At 34.5% G+C, this 24,306-nt stretch overlaps 1 protein-coding gene across 5 annotated transcripts in view; it reads left to right on the top strand.

Annotated features, from left to right (window-relative positions):
- The window catches only part of mtd (TLD domain-containing protein mustard), a 916,705-nt gene that overhangs the window by 644,878 nt on the left and 247,521 nt on the right, over positions 1 to 24,306 (top strand). For all 5 annotated transcript variants that reach the window (XM_072540745.1, XM_072540746.1, XM_072540756.1 and 2 more), the window contains one exon: positions 17,994 to 18,094. In XM_072540745.1, coding sequence (XP_072396846.1) covers positions 17,994 to 18,094 — 101 coding nt within the window. The remainder of the gene's footprint in view (positions 1 to 17,993; positions 18,095 to 24,306) is intronic.

The following is a 24,306-nucleotide window of genomic DNA, read 5'->3' on the forward strand; positions in this document are numbered from 1 at the left end:
ATAAGGGCACAAAAGAAAACGGAATATGGCGAAGAAGATACAACTCTGAACTATACAAAATATACCAGGATCCGGATATTATAACATTCATTAAAATAGGACGGCTGCGTTGGATAGGACATGTAGAAAGAATGGAAGAAGGCGAAATACCAAACAAAATATTCAAACAGATGCCAGTAGGAAAAATAACAAGAGGAAGACCGAAACTGAGATACTTAGAACAAATAGAAAATGATATAACAACCTTAAAAATAAAAAACTGGGGAAAAAAAAAGCACGAAACAGATCAAAATGGAGAAGAATCCTGGAACAGGCCAAGACCCAAAAAGGGTTGTCGAGCCCGTGATGATGATGATGATGATACTTCTTAAATTTTGGTGAATATTGTTTGCATAGCTGCAATAACTCTTTTTTGAGTAAACCTTCTGCCTATTTCTTTGGTTATTAATCAATCCAAGACTTCTTGCTTTCCCAATTTAGTATTAGGTAACGGTTCAATCTTGAAGGGTAAATGGCATTGTCCATAACTATTACAGAATTGGTCGGTAATAAATCTATCATTTGACTGAAATATTCTTCAAAAACATCAGCAGTCATTGAAATAAAATCTAGCAAGCCTCCATCAACAAATCCTTTATCTCCTTAAATATAAGTGATAATTAAACGGCAACCTTTACCATTTGGAAATTTTAAGCCCGCAAACAAACCTTCTATACATGCCTGACGAGCATTTGTAACCAGTTTATCTTGCCAAACTTTTTTTTACAAAATGCACTTCATTTATCCATATTTTATCTAAATAAAAAATATTTTTGCCTTATCTCCTCAATTTAGAATTTCCCTTAAATATTGCTTCCTCCAACAAATAATTTCTTCTTTCATTTTTACAATTTATCTCTTTATCTCTATTTATCTATTGTTTGGCAAAAATTTGTCATTAAGGTCTACTAAAAGTTTATCCAAAGTTTTAATCTTTTTTTTGTAAATAAAATGAATGAACTTATTTCGAATCGATTGTTTCACAGTATCGTCTATATGAATGGGTTTTCTTCCTGTTGACGTTTTAGGCGCTTCTGTAATGCTTTAACTCTTTCGTTGCTTTAAAAGTCTATAAATAGTTGCTTCTCCAACTCCGGCCAACACTTAGAAACTATACTCTGAATAGTACTTGTAAAATGTTCAAGTACAAGAGCATCATGTACATTTAACACTAAAGTTTTCATTGGCATGGTTAAATGACACTTTAATTACATAGGAGTAAAATTAGACGTTTGTGACATTTTCACTACACAAGTTCACTTATTAATATCGCTTTTTATTATATAACTAACAATTCTGCGTATTATAATTACAGGACTTTAAAAACACAACCTCTTAATCTTAAGCAACATGATATACAATCTGCAAAACATGTTCTGCCGCTTGGAAATTTTAATCCTTTCTAAGAAGTTGAGGGCTTATACATTGACTCTCTCCTTTTTGGAAATTGTAAATATTTTGTACCTGTAGAGATTACGTACTTATATCGTTTGTTGATTAAAAGGGCTATAAAATTTAAGAATTGAAATAAATTGGTATCTTTAAAAATTTTGGGTAAAACCTAAACATTTTCAGAACAATGCTGAATATTTTTTTAGAAAATCTCCGTCATTGTTTTATGTTATATTGGGTTTTATTTCACGTGCAACAAAATTTGTGCTATCAATCATTTTCAAATGTACTATAGCTAATCTTTATAGTACCATCTCATTAAATAACCGACCAATATCTTTAATTAGTCCACCAACAACTAATAAACAAAGTATCCTTTTTAAATTAGTTTACTGCAGAAATTACCACTGTTGGGGTACCGCAATTATTATATTTTTATTAGTTTTATAGATTTTTTTAATTATTTAATTGTATTAAAGTTGAATATGTGGTCTTTGAGAGTACTTGGCTTTAACGTGGAAGAGGAAGTGTCCAACGGTAACAATAATATTTGTAAGTGTTCGTGAGTGTTTAAACACCATTTTAATTTATTGGGTAAAATTAACATATTATGTAATGTACTTTAAACTGTTCGTGTTCGTCTTTTATCGTGTTATTTGTAGCTATGTTTTTTTATATTACCTCCAGGCTCTGGAAAATAAATAGATTTATATTAATAATAAATAGAAATAAACAATTTAAGGATTTACTATAAAATTCTCTATTTTATTTCACACTCATATTTGTTACTTACATAATAGGTAAGTATTGCTGCCCTTATTTACGTTAGTCTTGGTCATAAGTCTCTCTTACATCTTTTTCTTTCCTTTCTCTCTCTATCTTAATGCTCAACTTCCGACATCCTCCCCTACAGTATATCTTCCCTCCCCTTTTTACTTGCACCTGGGTACCCTATCTCAGATCGGGCCGCCTTTCCTCCTGTTTGTATCTCTTTAGCGTCGTCTATATCCAGCGATAGTAGAGTTTCCTTCACCATTTACATGATTGGCTGTAGCCTACCTTGCAGCGCCCTCTAAACAAGGCTTCTCTCGGTCATCCATCTATTACATTCTAACAGAGTTTGTAACATAATGTCTGACATTCCACAGTATAAGGATTTTTCGTTTTATATCTTTCAGAATCTGTTAAGGTATACCTAGCCTGAAACAACCATGTTCTTTGAGCATATGCATCTGAAAGTAATTCTAACGACTGCGTCCGCAGTCTATCCATCTTCTAACATTTGGAGTAAGCGACTTCGTGTACTCCCGATCTCGTCCCATTCCTCTTACCACCTTGTTCTCACTTCTTTTTTTTTAATCTTTTACTTTTCTTGACTAACACGTGCAGAAAGCACCCGGTGATGTCGTAAAATTGTACCGAGATATTTATTATTTTTGTAGTATAAGTATGTAGGCTCAGTCGGATGCTTTTCCTATTTTAAATTAATATTTTTTTTCTATCTACCACTTTTCTTTCGTTTTTTCCTCAACTTTCTCCCTATTCCTTTTTCTATTCCGAAATATGTTTGGATATTTCTACATACTTTCTCACTCCCACGAATTTGCTCGTCATTGGTCAAATAAGCACCATTAAAAACCATATATTTAATATATTAGCTGTAAAATGTTTTGGGGTTATAGCAACATTCTTTTTCCTAAAAATTCCGGGAAATTTTGCTCTTCTTATTTTGTAAATACACTTGAAGACTGTTTTAAAATGTATTTCGAGCTATAGAAACATGGATAATTGATCCCAAACGAGTTTTCACGGGTAACTTTAGCGCTATCGGTACAGTTGTGTCCTTTTATTCAGTCAAAACTTTTATGGTAGTGGCCAGTAAAAAATAAGAATTATTAATTTCCTTAACAATAGTTTTAACATTATCCTCTATCGAAGCCATACTTCACATTTTTGGGATGTCTCCTATTAATAAGTTGAGTGTATGGGCGACGCAACAATTGAAGATAAATTAAGAACATGGAAATAATACATGCAAGAATTATTCGAAGATACAGCAAGAAGACTGACTGAAATAGTAAATTCCTACGAGGCATATTCAACGAAGAGATACCTATGGCCATTAAGCAAATTAAACATGGGAAATTACCATGACCTGTTTAAGTGCATGGTGAAATTTTAAAGATATTGGGGGCACAATAAATCACAGCTCTTACGAAGCTATTTAACAACGTATATGAGACTGGTCATTTACCAAAATACTGGCTACTATCAATATTCATTCCACTTCCCAAAAAGCCAAAAAAAAAGTCAATTAACTTTTCATACATTAATTTAATACTTCGTCTCTACTGTCGACACTCCAATATGAGGTGCTGTAGATCGCCCATTTTATTACAGGTGCTATATGGGTTATATACACAGCTATTCTGTGTTTTATGTTGGGATGAGTGCGTGATTTGATCTTATTCTGTATATTCTTTTTATAAATAACCTATTTGACTCATATTTATACTATCTCTCAATGGGAATTAGTTTTCCAAAAACTAGGATATGTGAAGAACATAGATTAATTAATTTGCTGAGACATGAACTTAAAGTACTCCTTACAATCATTCACTTGCGCATATACACCAAATTAGAAGAACAACTAAGTGAAGTTTAATTTGGATTCAGAGCAGGACTAGGAATGAAGAAAGCACTTTTCAGTTTGCAAGTTGTAACACAGAGATGTCAATTGCGATCTGTGTGCATCTTTCATTGATTTCGTGAAGGTCTTTTGACAAAATACCACATGGAAAAATATTCAATATCCTAAAAACATCAAGACTCGATGGTAAGGATATAAGACTAATCTCAAACTTATATATCCAACAAAAAACAACAGTGCGATTCGGAAATGAACTGTCCGAGATCTTCACAGTCGGAAAAGAAGTTCGACAGGGTTGCATACTGTCGCAAGTATTATTTAACGTATACTCTGAAAACATCTTTAGAGAAGCCTTGGACGAATCAGAAGATGGTATTGCAGTAAATGGTCAAATCATAAACAATATTAGATTTGCAGAGGATACGGTATTGCTGACAGATAGTGCGTAGGGGCTCCAATCGATGATGGATAATATTGTTGAAACATTTTATAAATACGGCTTAAAACTAAATTGTAAGAATACAAAAGTTATGACCATTAGGAAGAACACCAACATAAACGCCCAAATTACAATAAACGATAAACCGTTAGAAAGAGTGGAGAACATATGGTATCTGGGCTGCAATATTAAGGATATCTGTGATCATAGTTACGAAATAAAAACTCGTATTGAAAAAGTCAGAAGATTTTTTTAAAGGTCTTAGGAAGATTCTCTGCAACTTATCTTTAAAAGTATCAATATACGCTTAAGAATTCTTAGATGTTACGTTTTTAGTGTAATACTTTACGCACACGTATATCCTGGCTAGTTAATCTTAGAGAATGGACTGGTCCAACGGCAATTGATCGATTTCGAGTTGCTGTGAATAGAATAAGATCAGTCAATATGGTCGCCAAAAGTATTAGAAGATAGAAACCTATAGAAAAGGAAGATGGGCAACACAACCGTAAACAGATATGTTAGTATTTTTCATGAGTGCTGTGTCTGGCTTTCTCCATTGCACTGGCGTTGTCCATTACTAGAACACACAATTTTTCTGGTCTTGTTTCTGCTAATACTACTTCCATTTTTTCGCCAATGTACTCTGCAGTATATCTATTTGTATCATTAGTGGCAGTTTTAAAGAAAGCAGATGTAGGAAAGGTGATAATAAAAGTAATATCAGCGGTGTTTCCCCTGTTACTCCAACCATCTCACTGCTGACCTAAAGCATTGGCTTCACTTATTTTAATTTATATCTTGGTTGCGATACTTTCATATTCTTTTTCTAGAAGTTTGTTAGACAAAGAATATTGTGAAGACGTTTTAAAAGTTGGCTTAACATTTGGAAGAATAACTGCCAATGTTTATTTTCCGGGATTGCAAATGATGTCTTCATCCATTGACAGTTAATTCAACTTGCACATTTTATTTGAAAAATCCAATCTGCACATGCGTGATGTGGAACTAGAGCTTGATGTGGTACCGCTAAAACAACCTCATGTGCTGCCAGTTGTTAAAGTTTCCTCTAATAAAACATATATAACTTTCGATTTCGACCATATTTTGGGACGTTCGAAATGGGAAGTTGAAGCTGAATGTTTCTACTATAGACAGCATATAGTATATAATCGCTTCATGCAGGCCAGTCTGAGAATTTCGAGGGAGACCTTCGAAAATAGGTTACAGTGCACTCCACTCAAGTACTGCCGGCAGGTTACAATTCTCGCAGTGGCCTTATACTACAATTAAAACTTTAAAACAGCTTATTTCGATTGCACAAGTACTTGTTTCAAAACTACCCAACTTCAGCTACAAATTCCACTTAATGCCGTCTTCGTGGAAGTATTTCCCGTGACTTGAGATCATTCGCAATGTGAAAGTTTAAATTAAGCTTTTTTTAAGCATATTTATGATGCCTCATATTTGTTGCCAAAACTTAAAATAGAAATTTTATGTTATACGTTTTGAAGATTAGGCTCTAGTAATGGAAATTCCACAGCGACCGATCAATGGAAGTATAAATTTTATTGTATGTATCGTAGTGTATTGTATTTTTATGTATTTAAGAGTTTTATAGTCACTGACTTCATTTGCGCCAAAATCCAAAAATTGCATGCGAAAGCAGCATTCTTCAAATTTAAACTACATTTTGATTTTTGTCGATAGGGCACTATGCCCAAAAGATATCCAATTTTTGACCGTCGAGTTGATACAAATTTTATTAAAAAAAGTTCATTTCTTGCTTGTAACTGACATTCAAAATTGCCGATCGCTTCAAGCGTTGTTTCTGAGAAAATGGTTCATTCTACATAAAAAATGCTAACAAATATTTTTGTTCAAAATTATCTCACCTACATTTCTTGTTTGCAAAATTTGGTAAATCGACGTTTTCTGTTTTCCCCTACAATTATCAGTGCTTTAGGGGGAAGCCCGAAGGTAGGAGTGGCAAATTTTTTGCATTTTTTGTGGTCCCAAAATTGACTTTATCAGCAAAATTTAGCATGTTCGTATAATTTTGAGAGATTGAATGAGATATTCTCTGCGGACTGGACTATACGGCTTTATGCTGCAAAAATTACAAGTATAATATTAACATTATATATTGGTCGTAGATAAAGGAATTTAATGTTAATAATACTTCCGCAAGAAAAAGGTTTATAAATATAATAAGTTTAATCTTCTAGAAAATACATAAATAAATATATTTCACAGTAAAAGCTGGCAATATATCTTATAAATTATACTTTACATCAAAATCCATTGTGAGAAAACTGTAATCGTTACTAATCTTATGATTTATTATTCTTTCAATTTCAAAACCTCTAGTAGAAATGTTTCAAAATCTCCTGGACCTCGTAAATACGCATGCCCGAAAAAATAAATGGATCCTAAAAACATGCACCATTTTAATTTCATAGGAAATTGGTCGACAGGGTAGGATTTGCACGTGCGAATGATGCCTAGTGTTTCCAATAAACATGACATAGGTATTATGTTTCTCTAATCTTAAACATTCAGTTACAGTTAGTCATCGCATTTTTATTTAATCTCACATTGAAAGATGTAATAAAAATTTATGACTTCCCGTCTTCAGAATTGCTGTGTAAAAATGTAAAATATTTACATTGCACTAATTTAGCTTGTAAATAAACCTTTTAAGAACTGAAAAAAATCTACAGGACAAATAAATAAATAACAAATTAATGTATGATAAAAAAATAATAGGATTTTGGTTTTAAATTCGGCAAAATATGTTTATACGAGAGGAAAACCTCGAATTGATTGGGAAAAATATTCGCATGAGATTTTTTGTATATTGTATAAATCCATTTTTAGGTTGGGATAAGGGCCTCAAACAACTAAAAACAATGTTTTAAACCAAATAGGCCAAACAAAAGTATAAGACACTGATAGAACAAGATTTGGTGAATTCAAAAATAATTGTGTGTTTTTGGTCCTTAAAAATCGTCGCTTTCGTTTTTTTTTTCAATTTTAAATTGTATAAGTTGAAAACGATCAACTTTAGAGAAAAATTACAATAAACCTTTTTTATTCAGAATGATACAGAAGAGCGAAAATAAATTTGTGCGGGCAGATGAAATTGATTTATAGAATTTGTTTAAAAACAATTATTGTTTAAATAAATTAGAACCACTTCTGCTGGTATTATGTTTTAAGACGAAATAAGTTAAATACAAAGTTATCAATTAATTAAATTGTCTGTGTATTTAAATTAAATGTACACTACCTTTAATAATGAATGTTCTATCGTTCTTCTTCTTTCTCCAGCACGCTGGACTGAACTGTGGAATTTCATTCTTGCACTTGGATGGACGGTGATAAACTATTTACTTTTATGGGGTTATATGACACTTCTAGCAGTCAGGTGTTTTTATTTATATATACATCTATCACTAAAATACAAAAAATTAGGTATTATTATATTCAGTAACAACTATGTTTTTAAAAATCTTAAAAATAGAGGGACACATTATGATATTACTTTGTCAGACAGTTCAAATTATTATTTTTTAAGTTAGAGAGGACACTCTTGAATATTAGGAAATGAAGAAGTCGACAATTTCGCTAAATCTGCAGCTGTAATGAAACATAGCATAAACAACATACTTCTACCAGTAATAGAAAGATAATATCAGTAAAAACAATTTCAAAGTTTTTAACATTTGTAGAACCAAAGTACAACGGGAATAAATTTTAGAAATTAAGAAGCACTAATTCCCATTGAGAGATAGTATAAATATAAGTCAAATAGGTTATTTATAAAAACAATAAACAGAATAAGATCAAATCACGCACTCACCCTAACATACAAACACACAATATGTATAGTGTGTATATAACCCATATAGCACCTGTGGTAAAATGGGCGATCTACAGCACCTCATGTTGGAGTGTGGACAGTAGAGACGAAGTATTAAATTAATGTATGAAAAGTTAATTGACCTAAATTGCTCTTTACCTTTCAATTTAAAAACAATTATTTTTCCAAAAAATAAGCAGACGCCAATATTTATATGTACCAATGGCATTAAGTAGATGTTTATGTATTTATACCCGAGGGCGACTATGTTAGGAACACGAGGGCTTCTGGCCGAGTGTATTTATATATATATATATATATATATATATATATATATATATATATATAGAAAAGAAATTTAATCTTTGCAGATAAGTTAAATAGTAAACTCTTAAATATTGTGGAAATCTGCAAGAAAGACTCTAATGAGTATCAATTGTTTCGCCCCGAACGTTTTCGCCAAAGTGAATTAATTTGGCTTCTTCAGGGCTGAAAGAGAATAAATTATAATTAGCTACCATATTATTATCTATTAAAAACATTATTGATCTTACCGTAACTTAGAATTGTAGAGTTAGAATGTTAAAAAACTTAGCTAGTAACAACATAGTGGTGTTTTTTGTTACTATGTGCAAAAAAAAGTTTTTTTTAACGTTGGAAATGTATGGTAGCCTTGAACTTAAAACGCAAAGGTTTACCCAAGGTTAATCGAAAAACCCAATGTAACTACATTTAAAAGGAGGTAATTCTTTGAATTGTCGGCAATAACTAAATTTTTGATTGTTAGAAAAAAAAACCGAATGAAGTTAAATCCCAATATAGAAAAATATTTATATAAAAGAAAATCTAAAATAATATTTCCCTATACTGGGATTTAACTTCATTCGGTTTTACCACTGAACCTTAACGACATAAAGATTCAAAAGAACTACTTGAATTGTCAGCACATGCGTTCTGGTAAAACAGAACCCCACATTTAAACTTTCTAACAATCAAAAATTTACAAAGAATTACCTCCTTTTAAATGTAGTTACATTGGGTTTTTCGATTAACCTTGGGTAAAGCTTTGCGTTTTAAGTTCAAAGCTACCATACATTTCCAACGTTAAAAAAAACTCTTTTTTTTGCACATAGTAACAAAAAACACCACTATGTTGTTACTAGCTAAGTTTTTTAACATTCTAACTCTACAATTCTAAGTTACGATAAGATCAATTTAAAAAGTCAGAAAATTTATCATAGTAGAATGAGCAATACCGTCGTTTATAAAGATTGTTACGATTAAAAAATGTTAGTTCTATAATACTTACTCCTATCAAAATTGTTTAAAATAAAAAAAACTTCGTTCTATAACATTTGCTTTTTTTTTATACAACAGGGCATTATAGGTCATAACACCTATTGCCCTTATTATGCCCCAGAAAATAAGAAGTGTGTTTATGGTAACTGTATCCAAGCTAAAATAAATAAATAATATGCAAGTGAAAAATAAAATGTATTTACGTGTATATAACGTCCTGTAAATTTAGATTATAAATAGGCTTGGGTAATAAAATAAAAAATAGTAAATATATCATACAAAAAAAATAAAAATAAAAAACGATAAATAATAAAAAACGGGTGTGACTTCTATACTCGCGTTCGCCGTTATAAATTTATATGTGAGTCAATCTGCACAATCATTAAATATGTAATGCTATAGGTAAGAGAGAACAAAAAGAGAAACATAATTAGGTATATAGGTATATGGTGCAACGTTTCCTGTATATAAACAACATTTGACCTGTAATAGGAGTATAGTACACGAAGGATTGAATCAATATTTTGAAAGGTGTTGAATGCAAAAAAATTTTTTACACGTACCACTGCAACATAATTCAATATAATAATATAATACAAATTAAAATGCAATATTCATAAGTATTTAAAAATGACAATATACTGTTGTGAATTTATTAAAAGGTTCAATATTTATAACACTTACGGATTTTAATTTATTTCTTTATTTATTTTAACTTATCTGACAATAATTTATTATATCCGTACGTGACAAATTCGCGTGCGCGGGTCTTGAGAATTAACTGGCCCTCCATATAAAAATGTTGTATTTATATACGAAATCCTGATATACTAGAACAGCATCGAAAGATCGCATTGTCTTGCATCGAAAAATCGAGAAGCATCTAGTTTTGGAGGATTCACCATAATTTGAACCTAGATCATTCGCCAAATTTCTACAACAAAACAGAATTATTAGTCATCATATATTTAGGCCAGTATATATTTATCGTAACATTGCCCCCCTCTTAAAAGATGGTTCCTCCTGGAACCTTGTCGGGACTGGAACCGGAACTGTATGCTGGTATCGGCAACTGGACCCTCTTTTACAACTTCCAGTTGTATAAAAATGACAAGGGACGGTTTTCTCTCCGCACAAGGTACTTAGCGGATTGCAACAGACTAACACCTGGACTTCGGTGTCTTTGAAGATATCCTCCACCATATTTCGGATAACCCTCCAATCTAATTGGCGGCACTCCAACTTTGGCATGGCTAACTTTTGCACGTCGGACTCTAGTACGTGCTCTCTCAATTGAAGTAAGGCTTCCCATACATCTCGGTAGGTAGGTTGGTCACGGGCAGTGTCTTTTGTTACCAGGTAGAAAAGGTAACGTGATGCATCTTGGAGTTTCAAGGTTTTACCGGGAGCTGGCACCTGGCATTGCAGTTCTGCAACTCGACCAAACTTCCTTCGAAAGACGGATGCCAACCCTGATGCGTCTTTGATACTGGCCGGGATGGTAAGGGCCAGCGAGTAGTCATCGGGGAGCGCGAGTAGATCTTGCTTTTCTTCAGTGGTAACACCATGTCTTGCTTTACCGGTACCTCCATAGGCACCCATGAATTCCTCAAACGTGAGGTTAAACACATCTTGGACTTGGTTTACTTCCACTTCTTCATCTACGTCGTGGTCACCTTCGAAAGATGCCAACCGGTTATGGTGTACTATCATCGGCTTTCCCCTCGGAATCTTGCTTATTCGGTAGATGACATCGTTGATCTTCTCCATGATGAGGTATGGACCTTCCCAAAACTGCTGCAATTTGGGAGAACAACCTTTTCGCTTCTTGGGATTATACAGCCATACTTTGTCGTTCTTCTTAAAGCAACCCTTTTCGGCTTGTGTATCGTACCGTTTCTTCATTCGGTCGCTAGCGATCTGAAGGTGGGAACGGACCAACTCATGTACATCGTCCATTCTTCTTCGTAATTCGATCACATAATCTTCACCTGCTACATCTTCTCCAGGTCGACACCCAAATTCTAGATCACAAGGTAGTCGCATTTCGCGTCCGAATAGGACTCTGGCTGGTGTCTGGCCCGTTGATTCGTTAACAGCAGATCTGTAGGCCATTGTGAAGAACGGGAGGTATTGGTCCCAGTCTCGCTGATGATCGGACACCATCTTTGTCAAATACTTGCCAACTGTCCTATTCATTCGTTCTACCATACCATCCGATTGCGGATGATACGCGGTAGTTCTTGTTTTCTTCATGCCTAGTCTATCACATATTCCTTGGAATAGATCACTTTCAAAGTTCCTGCCTTGGTCACTATGGATCTCCAAAGGCACTCCAAATCGGCTGATATATTCTTGGATCAACTTATCTGCAACGGTGGCGGCCTTCTGGTCTGGAAGTGCATAAATCTCGACCCACTTAGTGAAGTAATCCATTACTACCAACATGTACTTGCCCCCATTTTCACTTTCTGGAAATGGCCCTGCAATGTCCAAAGCTATTCTTTCAAACGGGCTTCCAACATTATATTGTCTCATAGGAGCTCTCCTTTTCCGGTGAGGCCCGTTACTCGTAGCACAAATAGTACATTTCTTACACCAGTCTTTTACGTCGTCGGAACTGTTCATCCAATAAAACCGTTCCCGAATTCGCTGAAGGGTTTTCCTTACACCAAAATGCCCTCCCGATGGACTGTCGTGTAACTGACGAAGTACTTCGGCTATTCTGCTCTTTGGGATCACCAACTGTCTTCTTTTCTCTGCACCGTCATCATTTTCCAGGACTCGTTTGAGCAAGCCATCTTCGATGATAAATGAGTCCCACTGGGCCCAATACGTCTTAACTACTGAGCATAGGTTTGATATTTCCTGCCAAGGTGGTCGACGGTTTTCCTCTTTCCATTTTCGGATTTTCTGTATAACTGGATCTCTCTCTTGTTCTTCCCTTATCTTAGTAGGCGTCCAGTCGTCGTTGACAATCGTCGTTCTTAGCACTGCTGCTTCCTTGGATTCCGTTTTGTTGCAGTGGGGACACTCTGCTGGGCATGGCCGTCTGGAAAGAGAATCAGCGTTTCTGTGGCTAACTCCGGCTCGGTGCTCAATCTTAAAATCGTATTCTTGGAGTCGTTCGATCCACCTGGCTATCTGACCCTCTGGATTCTTAAACTGCATCAACCACTTAAGGGCGGCATGGTCGGTTCGGATTAAAAACTTCCTTCCATAGAGGTATTGATAGAAGTGCTCTACTGATTTCACTACTGCCAGAAGTTCTCTTCTCGTGACGCAATAATTCCGCTCAGGTTTTGAAAGAACTTTACTAAAATATCCGAGGACTCGTTCCTGTCCTCCTTGAATCTGAGACAGCACTCCTCCAATTCCCTCATTACTTGCATCTGTATCTAAGATGAACTCTCCTTCTGGCAGTGGATACCCCAAAATTGGTGCTGTTATTAAATGCTTTTTCAACGTTTCAAAGGCATTTTGGCAGTCTATATCCCAGCGGTATTCTCTTGATTCCTCTGTAAGTCGCGTTAATGGCTTAGCGATATCTGCAAACTTCTTAATAAACCTCCGGTAGTAAGTACATAGTCCAAGAAAACTTCTCACTTGATGTTTGTCAGTTGGTTTTGGCCATTCCTTAATGGAATCGATTTTTCCCTTATCCACGGCCACTCCTTCTTTACTGACTATATGACCCAGATAATTGACTTTACCTTGAAATAGCTGGCACTTCTTGGGGTTTAGCATCAATTGGGCAGCTTTAAGTCGATTAAAAACGTTTTCTAAATTCCTCAAATGATCTTCGAATGTCTCCCCCAAGACGATTATGTCATCTAAATAAACCAGGCATGTTTTCCAAGATAACCCTCTCAACACATTTTCCATAAGCCTCTCAAATGTCGCAGGAGCATTACAGAGTCCAAATGGCATAACGTTGAATTGCCACAATCCAGATCCTGTAGTGAAGGCTGTCTTTTCTTTATCTACTGGGTCCATTTCTACCTGCCAGTATCCAGACTTCAAATCCAAAGTAGAAAACAATTTACTTCCAGCCAATGTGTCCAATGTGTCATCGATCCGAGGCAGAGGATAACTATCTTTCTTGGTAACGTTGTTCAGCAAACGGTAATCCACACAGAACCTCGTCGTTCCGTCTTTCTTCTTAACCAGGACCACCGGAGAGACCCATGGGCTCGTAGAAGGTTCTATCACCCCGTCTTTCTTCATTTCCTGAACAATCGTTTCAGCTTCCTCTCTTTTTGCCTGTGGTAATCGTCGAGCTGTTTGACGAATTGGCTTAGCATTACCAGTATCAATTTTATGCTTAACAACCGTAGTTCTTCCCGTCTTTCCTCCTTTGGGTACGAAAATATCACGATACTGTCGAAGAAATTCCCTTAATTTCCTTTTCTCCATCTGATTTAGAGACTGTCCTGCAACTGCAACCATTTGGTCGAATTTATCGTTGGAATTATCAGATGTTGTCGCCTGACGGATTATGGATGTCACAGGTACACAAGTTCCTACTTTTGTCTCTTTCTTTATGGTCACTGGGTAGTCGTTGACATTGATAAGTCTCACAGGAATTTCCTTAGCCGAAGTCACCAATTCCTTTCCAATTATGATTCCACGGCCAACCTCATCGTCGTGGTTCCAAGGCTCCATCATAACAGGTCTCCCTTCGTCCACAAATCCCTGTAGCCGCGCTACTATGATCGTTTCGCTTCTCGCAGGCACGACTGTATCTTCTGTAATGGCTGCTTGCACAGTGTTATCATTATGTGGATGGAGAAATACCTCCTCGTTGCCAACTTTGATTACCTTATTCTTAAAATCCAATTGGAATCCATGCATATTCATTACGTCCATTCCTAATATAACATCCTCTTCGATGTCAGCAACTATAACAGTATGGACGAACTTTTCTGCTCCAATTCCCAATTGTACCTGGATTTCTCCATGAATGTTGGCATTTTCACCTGTAGCGGTCCGAAGTCGCAACCTCGTTGGTAACAGTTTCTTTCGGCTGTTTATAACTGTCGGGCGTATAATGGTTCTGGTCGCTCCGGTATCCACCAACAACGTATGCTTTTTACCATTTATGTCTCCATCTACATATACACTATCTTCACGACATTTCAAAGAAGCTATTAGTATGAGAGGGTCTTTGGAAGAGTTCCGGGTCGAAGCTGCCTCCCTAAGGTTGACTCGTTCTGGTTTTCCTGATGGTGAGTTTCTTGATTTTATGGTCTTCTTTTTCTTGCATGTCATGCTTTTCATCAAATTAAAGAGCTGGTCAAGTTTATCTTCGTCTCCTTCCTCTTTTACAGTCCTAACTTTACTGTACCCGCCAGAGGCCTGCGTAGCTGACTCGTATTCGAGGGCGGCGGATAAGACATCAACCAGCGTTTTGTGACGAGCTAATCGCAGTGTTCTCTGCATTTCATGATCACGAAGACCATCAATAAACGTTTGAACGGCCAATTTTTCCATCATGTCTTCGGGAGCTGTTGGATAAGCATATCGTACTAATCTGGCAATATCTACCTCATATTCTTGAAGAGCCTCATCTTTCTTCTGTCTACGATTTTTAAGCTGTGACTGATATACATGCTCCAAATGTTCGTGGTCATATCGCATATTTAACCTCTTCTTCAGTTGTTCGAAATCATCGGTCTCCTCTACGGCTATGGTCTGAAGCACATCTAAGGCATCTCCTCGAAGGGCGATAGTCAGGTTTACAGCCTTTTCTTTTTCAGACCATCCATTTGCTCTTGCGGCTGATTCGAACTGTTTCATGTAGTTGTTCCATGATGATTTTCCGTCGAAAGTTGGGACTTTAACATGAATAGAACCTCCACTTCCTTCAAATTTCGGCCGTGTCTCCAACTTAAATTTCGTCTCGTCTTCTTTTATCTCCACTGTAATCGGATTGTTACCTCTCTCTGCTGTCCCTGTTTCCTCCATCTTCTTTTCCATCTCTTTCCATATCTTTTCTTCGAAGGCTAACATATCGGCAGCAACTTGGTTTTTTAATGAAGATATTCTATCGTCCAGGGCAGACATCTCAGAAGTGACTTTAGAGATTTCCGAAGAGATGTTAGCAGAGACTTTGCTTTCCAGCGAAGAAATCTCGTTAGAAACTTTGTCTTCCAACGAAGCGATGTCGCAGGAAATTTTCGAAATCGACGAGAGGACAGCATCATGTTTGTCTTCAAATATATAAGTCTCTGGATCTAGTCCTTCTTCTAGCAAAGCGTTCTTTAGTCGTTGGACTAACTCAGCCTTTTTTCCGGTAGAAGCTAATTCTCTGTCTTCAAGATGTCTTCTTAAATTAGTCACTGTCAGCTCATAAATCGTAGCCATTTTCACAATTTATTTTATATTCACTTGTATTATTATTATAAGTCTAATTTATGTTCGATCTCACTCTGACACCATTTGTTGTGAATTTATTAAAAGGTTCAATATTTATAACACTTACGGATTTTAATTTATTTCTTTATTTATTTTAACTTATCTGACAATAATTTATTATATCCGTACGTGACAAATTCGCGTGCGCGGGTCTTGAGAATTAACTGGCCCTCCATATAAAAATGTTGTATTTATATACGAAATCCTGATATACTAGAACAGCATCGAAAGATCGCATTGTCTTGCATCGAAAAATCGAGAAGCATCTAGTTTTGGAGGATTCACCATAATTTGAACCTAGATCATTCGCCAAATTTCTACAACAAAACAGAATTATTAGTCATCATATATTTAGGCCAGTATATATTTATCGTAACAATACATAACTTACTTACGCATATGTTCAATTTACCATGATAATAATATTAATAAAAAAATAATAATAATATTAATAAATATTAAATATATTTACAAAAGGAACATTTTTATTCTAGAGAGAGAAAGAGAGAAAAAATATATCTTCTGTCTCTCTCTTACCTATATCTTACATATGTAACGATTTTGCCGATTCACTCCCGTACAAATTTCCAACGTCGAACGCGCGTATAGAAGTATAACTTCAAAAAATAAAAAAAACTCAAGGAAATAAATAAAAAATCCACAAGGAAACTGCATTCCTGTAGTTAGCTGTATACCATAATTTTTATTTAAAAAAATTCCTTTATAAAAGGTATATTATTATTTCGTCATACGTTCTGTGTTTTATATTAATAACAATAACCTTTTATAAAGGAATTTTTTAAATATTTTTTTTAAATAAAAAAAAACAAAAAAAAGGACATAATTAATTGCGTTCAACTTTGTAGCCTGCTAATTTCTTTCCTAACTCTATGATCAAGTTGCGTCTTTTTCTCAATCTTTTTTCGCACAATTTTCGGTTTTTTATAACAACCAAATGATGAAAGCTTCATTATACTAATATATCATGTTATCAAAAACTATGAGGTAATTTCAATTATTTTGACCATATTATCAATACCGCCTTTCGTTTTTTTTAATGTATTATGATCTCTTTTTTTTTCTTAGTAATTTTGTCTAGCTTCTTGGTATTATAAACTTCTTGGCGTACTAAATAATGTTACAACTTTGCCCCTCTTGGGCAATAAGAGACAATAGTTCTTGTTTGTTCAAATCCAAATAGACGAATCAATTTTTCGATCCTTGATGTTTGTAAATATTAGTGAAAGTTTAGGTTTTATTTTCTCTCTCTCTCTCTCTCTCTCTTTCTCTCTCTGTGTGTCAAAGTTAAATTTTTTAAAGTAAATAATATCCTAGTTAGTATGATGTAAAAAACTTAACTATTTTTACTTTTTATTTCAGTTACCAAATTTTGACGACGAGCGAAGATCGATCTTGACTCTTTTTTGTACACTATTTTTTTTTGTATTTCTAACTTCCGTGTACAAGATGTAAAGCTTTCACAGATCCCAAATTATAATGCTATATTTGGCAGGCTTATTTGGCATAAATGGACACCTTCCTCGAAAAGATATCAACTGTTCATCCACAGTCATACAACAGTTGCTTAAGTAAGCATCTTGTAGATGACTAAGCTAATCTTGCCAACATCTGGTGCCAATACTATTATTTTGAACAATGAATATTAAACGCACTATAATTGGTGCAATATATTATACCATCTGTCAATATGACCTAGATACTGCCTAGAACTCTCTACGGCGGGGTTTTAGATTTTAAAATTCTAATATTATAACCTGACTACTGTTAGTTAAATGTATAACTTACATATACATATATCTGAAACTCATCTCTTATAACACTTGGAATATAAACATAAACATGTACATTGATGTTCTAATTTTTTTTTGTAGGAGCAAAAGCAGAAGCGTAGACCACGGCATTACATCCCCGTTTGATTTGGACGCCTTACGAGCAAAAGTCGATAGTCAGTTTGATAGAAGTCTTGATAGAGGTAAGGAATTTCTATTTGATATCAATATAATTCAAAAATAATTTTTAATTTGGAAAACAAACATATTGTTAGTGAAATACTTATTTATCATGTATAAATCTTTAAAATCAAACAATTGTCTTTCGCAGTAAGGTATAAATTATTATACAATGATAGATATATCATTGTATACCGTATACATTTATTAAAATTTTAGCAACTATAACTACCTCTTTTACATAAATTAATTTACGGATAAAAAACATCAACTACTTAACGTTTTTCAAAAGAAATGGAGCATGATTTTTATGGCCTGCAAAAGGAAATATGGCGCTTTATAAGACGTCAAAGAATGAAGACAAAGAAACTCATAGATCCCAAACACATAGAAAAAGATACATAGTTTGACTAGCTAAAAACACAAATATGACATCAAGTGACGTTAGTACCACAAACGCTAGAAATAACCAAAAACTAAATTTATAAAATTAATTAATTAATTAAATTTTTAATTTTTTATTTGGATTGATGCAGCTAATGTCATTATAATATGGCATTTATAATTAACAATAATTGTGTGACTACAGATTAGTATTTATGCATCAAGTCCATTACATGTTGTTTGAATTAAAGTACATTTGTACACAAGTAATGATGACTTTTACATATAGTATATTATAGTATATTTGTCCGTTTATTTAATCAACAGATTGAATGTAGGTAGATTTTAGATTAGTGCAATAGTAATTCCGTTAATTCATTGGACCATACTCGTTATGTAACAGTTATGTGTATTATATTTGTCGGATCAGTGAATTGGACACGTAACTGTTACGTATTTAAGTGTCTACTCGCAGTTAACGATCTAATATGGCGCTTTCTACATCACGAAATCGTTTAGATCGTTTTGAAAATAGAAACAGTAAGTTAAAAGTTTAGATAATTGTTTCATTATCAAAGGAAAAGTTTTGCACTAAATGATAAGAAAGCAGGAATTGTCTTGTCTACTCTTTTTTGAGCTTTGAGAACTTTTGTACTTGCTAACCTTATCAAACTCTCTCTTCTCTGCCTTGTGGCTAATCATACTGATTTATGAGCAATTAAACAAAACTTTATATTTTGTGAAAAAAATTTTTCAGTAGAATTCATGAATAATCGATCGTTGTTGTGTTATATTTATAAATAATATTGTTAGTCCCTCAGTATTTCACAAACGTCACTTATATTTTGCACAAATTAACAAACATTCTATTTGTCTTGGTCATTTTTACATTCTTCATCTACAGTAGAACTGGTAGTGTGTGCTTTCAAATAAAAGTCATTATTAATTACAAATTAAAATCTGGGTTTTCTGTTAAGACTTTTAATTCCATTAAGAGATATTTTTATAGATCTTGATATTCTGCAATAATGTTTTAAGAGAGATGAATCTTCTTGGATTTGGCTGCCTTTCCAAAAAATCTTTGGGTTTTGTAAAATACCAAAGAATTGTTATCAAAAATGTTCTTAATTTTATAATATTTTTAAATTCATTTTTGAGAGCAAAGTAGCATTATCTAAGAACTTTTTTGAGGTGATTTTTTGTCAAAACTTTTTACTCAAAAAGTCATTATCTCTATCGTCATCCAACCTTTTTTACACTTTTTATACGATACCCATTCAGTTAGTAATTTAATTCAATTTTGCTCCGTATAAACATGGCAAATTTTTTCTTTTTCTTATTAGTGGATTTTCCTTCTCACTATTTATGTTATATCAAAGATGTCGCTTTATGTTTACCCGAATAACTCAATACCTAAATCATCGGTCAAAGTCCCAGACCTAATCATGAGATGGTGACTCTCATGAATTTCCCACGACATTTCGGTAGTCCTAATCTTCAAAAGCATACTCTCACAATTTTATGTCATTCAGAGTATTATTTACCGAGTTACAGTGATTGAAGTGACGCTACTTTTGTGATTTTTATAAACAATGGTTTCAAAGAAATTTCGTGTGTTGATTTGTGATTGTTAGTTGATGGGAAAAATAGTGTCCAAACTGAGCAAAGGCTCAAAAACCGGAACTGCTCCATCGATTGCAACCATTACATAATTGTTTGCTGAATTTAAATGCGGTCGTACCGACACTAATGATACTGAGCGCTCCGGAAGGCCAAATGATGCAGTTATTCCCGGAAACATCGAAAAAATGCTAAAAATTATTATGGAAAGCCGCAAAGTCATGTTGCAAGAGATAGCTGACACTCTAAAGTTATCAAAGGGTAGCATGAGATAGAAATAGCATAGAGAAAGCTGTTTTCCAAATGGGTTCCGCGTTTTCTTACACTAGAGCAAAAACAACAACGAATTGATGAATCTCGGCGGTGTTTGGACATGTTTAATTTAAATAAGTCGGAGTTTTTGCGTCGGTATGGCCTCTGTAGTTTGGGACTTGCAAGGAACTATTTTGATTGTCTATTTGATTCATGGAGAAACAATCAACAGCGATCACTATATTGGTTTCTTGCAGACTTTGAAGACGAAGCAAAATCTTAAAGAAAAATCTTCATTTGTTGAAGAAAAAATTGTTGTTTCACTAAGACAATGCAAGTCAATAAAAACGATGGCAAAAATGCACGAATTGGGCTCTGAATTGCTTCCGCACCCAATGTTTAGTCCAGATCTGGCCCCTAGTGATTACCACCTTTTTTCCGATTAAAAAAAAATTCTCCGTGGCAAGAGATAATGATGGCTTTCTCCGATAAGGAAATAATCGCCGAAAATGAAGCTTATTTTGAGGGCAAAGATAAAAATCCTTTTACAAGGGCGGCATCGAAACATAAAAAAAGCGTTGGAATGATTTTATCGCCGCAAAAGGAGATTATTTTAGTTTAGACTATTGCTCGGTGGCATTTTTCGATATATTCGATACCAACATACCAACATCCTAATAAAATTAGAAAACTGCTTCGCATTGACCAATTTAAAGTACATCATTCATAAGTACAAAATTAACATTTTTTTGTGGCTGAGCACGAAGAATACCCCTAGTGTCTGCTCAGTGCAGGCGGGAGTTCTCCGTTAGTATACTTGGTCGTGTACTGTACTTTTATATAAAACCGAGGTAGCCACGTATACATATGATTTTTAAACAGCCACATAAAAGATTTTAATTTTACTCTCACATAAATCCCAAAATTGCTTCGCAACGACTCATAGAATCCTAAAAGATATATTCTCCGTGACAAAAAAGGTAAACACGTACATATATTTATCCAATTTTAATTTTTGGTATACATGTTCAGTGTCCCTTACTTGTAAAATGATTAAATTTTCAGCTTGATTCATCAACTTACTGCAGAAGATGGTTCAATATTGTGTTGAGGATCCAGGATTTCTTATACACTCATTGATGCGCCTGAGCATCATTCTTATGAGGTGTATCCTGTTGGGGTATATCATTTCAGACTACCTCAACTTTGTGACTAAGAGCTGCGAAAGTCTGTGAAGAGGGCTGCAAATTTATGAGTCTGCAACGTGTCCCAGACATGTTCAACTGGTGACAGATCAGGCGATTGTTGTGACCAAGATAAATGGTTGACGTAATGTTGATCCATGAAGGCTAACGATTCTCTGGAAACATAAGTTCTGGCATTGTCTTGCTAAACAATATGATTTTGTGTGGCGTTTAGATATGGAAAAAGATGAGGCACCATTACTCTCTGAATATAGTGTCGGGCTATAATATTGTCCCTAATGAAAATTAAAACTTCCCACGATGTGGTGAACTTGCCGCTCTCTGTTAAATTGTATGTTATGTCTTCCATTACGTCGCCTTCCCACGCTTACCCAAACATATGCATCCCCTAAAGATTCATCAGTAAAGACTACCAGATTCCATTCCCGATCCTATAGAATTCTTTCTCTTCGCAAGAGGAAACGGTTACGCCGATGTTCAGCTGTGAGAGCTAACACCTAATGTGGGCGATAAGAAAAAAAGCCAAACTGTCATATTAGACGATATACCATACGCATACCAACTATCCTGCCATTTTCTTCAAATCACAGATTTACGATGGTTCGAATACTACTGAATCTGTCTCTTAGAGCCAGAAGTCTTAATCGACGATCTTTTCGCTCTGTGGTCCCTCTGTGAATCCCTCTCTCGGTGTCTTCGGTTTTTCTAAGTCTACGCTCGTTCACACTGCAGTATACTGCATAACGATCTAATTGTCCTGGAAACTTCACTTGTTGATAGACCGGCTCCACTCAATCCGAGCGCTCAATCACTTAGCTGGAACACCTGGCGAATTTTACGCACTCTAGGCATTGTAAGCAATAAAAAAAGCTACGTAGGTGTTTAATTTTTTTTGTCACTCAGTATACAGAAATTAAATGACACACTAAAGTAAATGAAAGTAAATCTGTTTATACATGTAATGTTCACAAACCGCAGATACAACTGGCCACCAGTAACTCTCAACAATCATCAATTATCAAACTTCAACAAGAAGATCACAAATAACTGGGTGTGCACTTAGAACACTTACGTGGAGAATACATACAATAGCAACTGAGACTTATACTGAGCAGAATCTGCTGGTTATGGGGCAAAAAACAAGATAATCATGAAGCCTCATGGAGCTGTGGTATAGAACTCCAAGGCACAGCTTTCTATGCCAACGTCATAATATTAAAAAATTTTAATGAATCGTATATTGCACAATTATCCAATGTCTACGGAGACATCCAAAACCTCCCTAGACTCGAGAGTTTTGTTCCATACGATCTAACTAATAGATCTTAAAAATCCTCCTGTTAAAGCAACAATTTTAGCTCATACTGGTAATCTGTTAATAACCTCTTTTAAAATGAAAAACCTGTTTTTCCAGGAAATTCTTTTATTCTATTCGAAACAGTCTCATTTAGGCCCAATACAACTATTCCAGCGATTTTCCAACTTCTTTATGCCGTCCGAATAATTCGATTCTGGAAGATCTGTAAAATAGGCGTTTGTTTTGTCAATTATCTCTTTGTTCGAGCTGAATTTTTTATTTATGAGCCATCGCTTCAGATTTGGGAGCACATAATAATCGAAGGGATCAAAATCAGGATAATAAGCCAGATGAGAAAGCAATTCGAAGCCCAACTCAAAATTCTAGCTAATTTTTTTCATCACATTTACCACTCTGCCTTGAAGGCAAACATTGTGTTGTTAAATAGTATAATGCGGTTTCGTCTGCATTAACAATATTTTTAGCTTTATTGTCCATGACAATTGATGCAATTTAATTTTTCAGTTTTACAGTTACTTAGATCACGTCAACAGACTCACCAGAGATTGTTTTAAAATCGATGTCGTATCTATCGATAATCTATCTATCCAAACACGTAGAGCATTAAATCCATTAACTTTCACTTATTTGGATACTTCTAAATCTACTTTATTTATTTAAGTACTCTATATAGAGTAACTTTTTTATTCACAGATTTGTAAAACCAATCAAAAACTATTTACTCAATAGCATATTCTTTCGTTTTTGTAAATTTCTTATTACAAAAGAATTTGTAATAAGATGATTTTAAAACACCAAAACTTACCGTTAAAAATGGCCGCTTTCAAGGTGTTGTTCAAATAGGGAGTTTTACTGTATTATCAAAAAAAAACGGAATCGGCGAAATTTCCTGATGAGCTTAAAAAACTTCGTAGTTATATCAGCTCAAACGAATAAAATATTCCGATGTTAAAAAATAAATACGCTAGATCGATACAAGCTTTGTGTGAATTAAAAAGCAGCATGAAGTGAGCGAGTAATCTTCGTCTTTTCCCGCTCAAAGTCACTTTGAAAGAAGCTCGCCTGCAGCCGTTTGTGCCCCTCCCGATTACGCTCGTCACTCGAGAGCATCTCAAGCTGATTATAAACTTTCGCAAATAGAAAACTCAGATTCTCTCACCTCACTGTTGACAGCATACAAAAATTTATTACCGCATGAATTTGTTGATTTAAATAAAAGAGAAAATGAAAACGTCACATAAATAAATTTTATACTTTGTTACTAAATAAGATACTTTATTTATTATTAAGTAAAACCACCAGTTTTCTAAAAGGTTATAAAAATTGATTATTAACCGGTGACAGATGTTTTAATGTATATTTTTCACTTAAATTATTTCGACATTCAACAATTATTATACTTAGGTCGCCGGAAGGTAAAGAACATTTTGGGATAAAAATTAAGAACAAAAGATAT

The sequence above is a fragment of the Diabrotica undecimpunctata genome, chromosome 8 (genome assembly GCF_040954645.1).
Source record: "Diabrotica undecimpunctata isolate CICGRU chromosome 8, icDiaUnde3, whole genome shotgun sequence".
Lineage (NCBI taxonomy): Eukaryota > Metazoa > Arthropoda > Insecta > Coleoptera > Chrysomelidae > Diabrotica > Diabrotica undecimpunctata.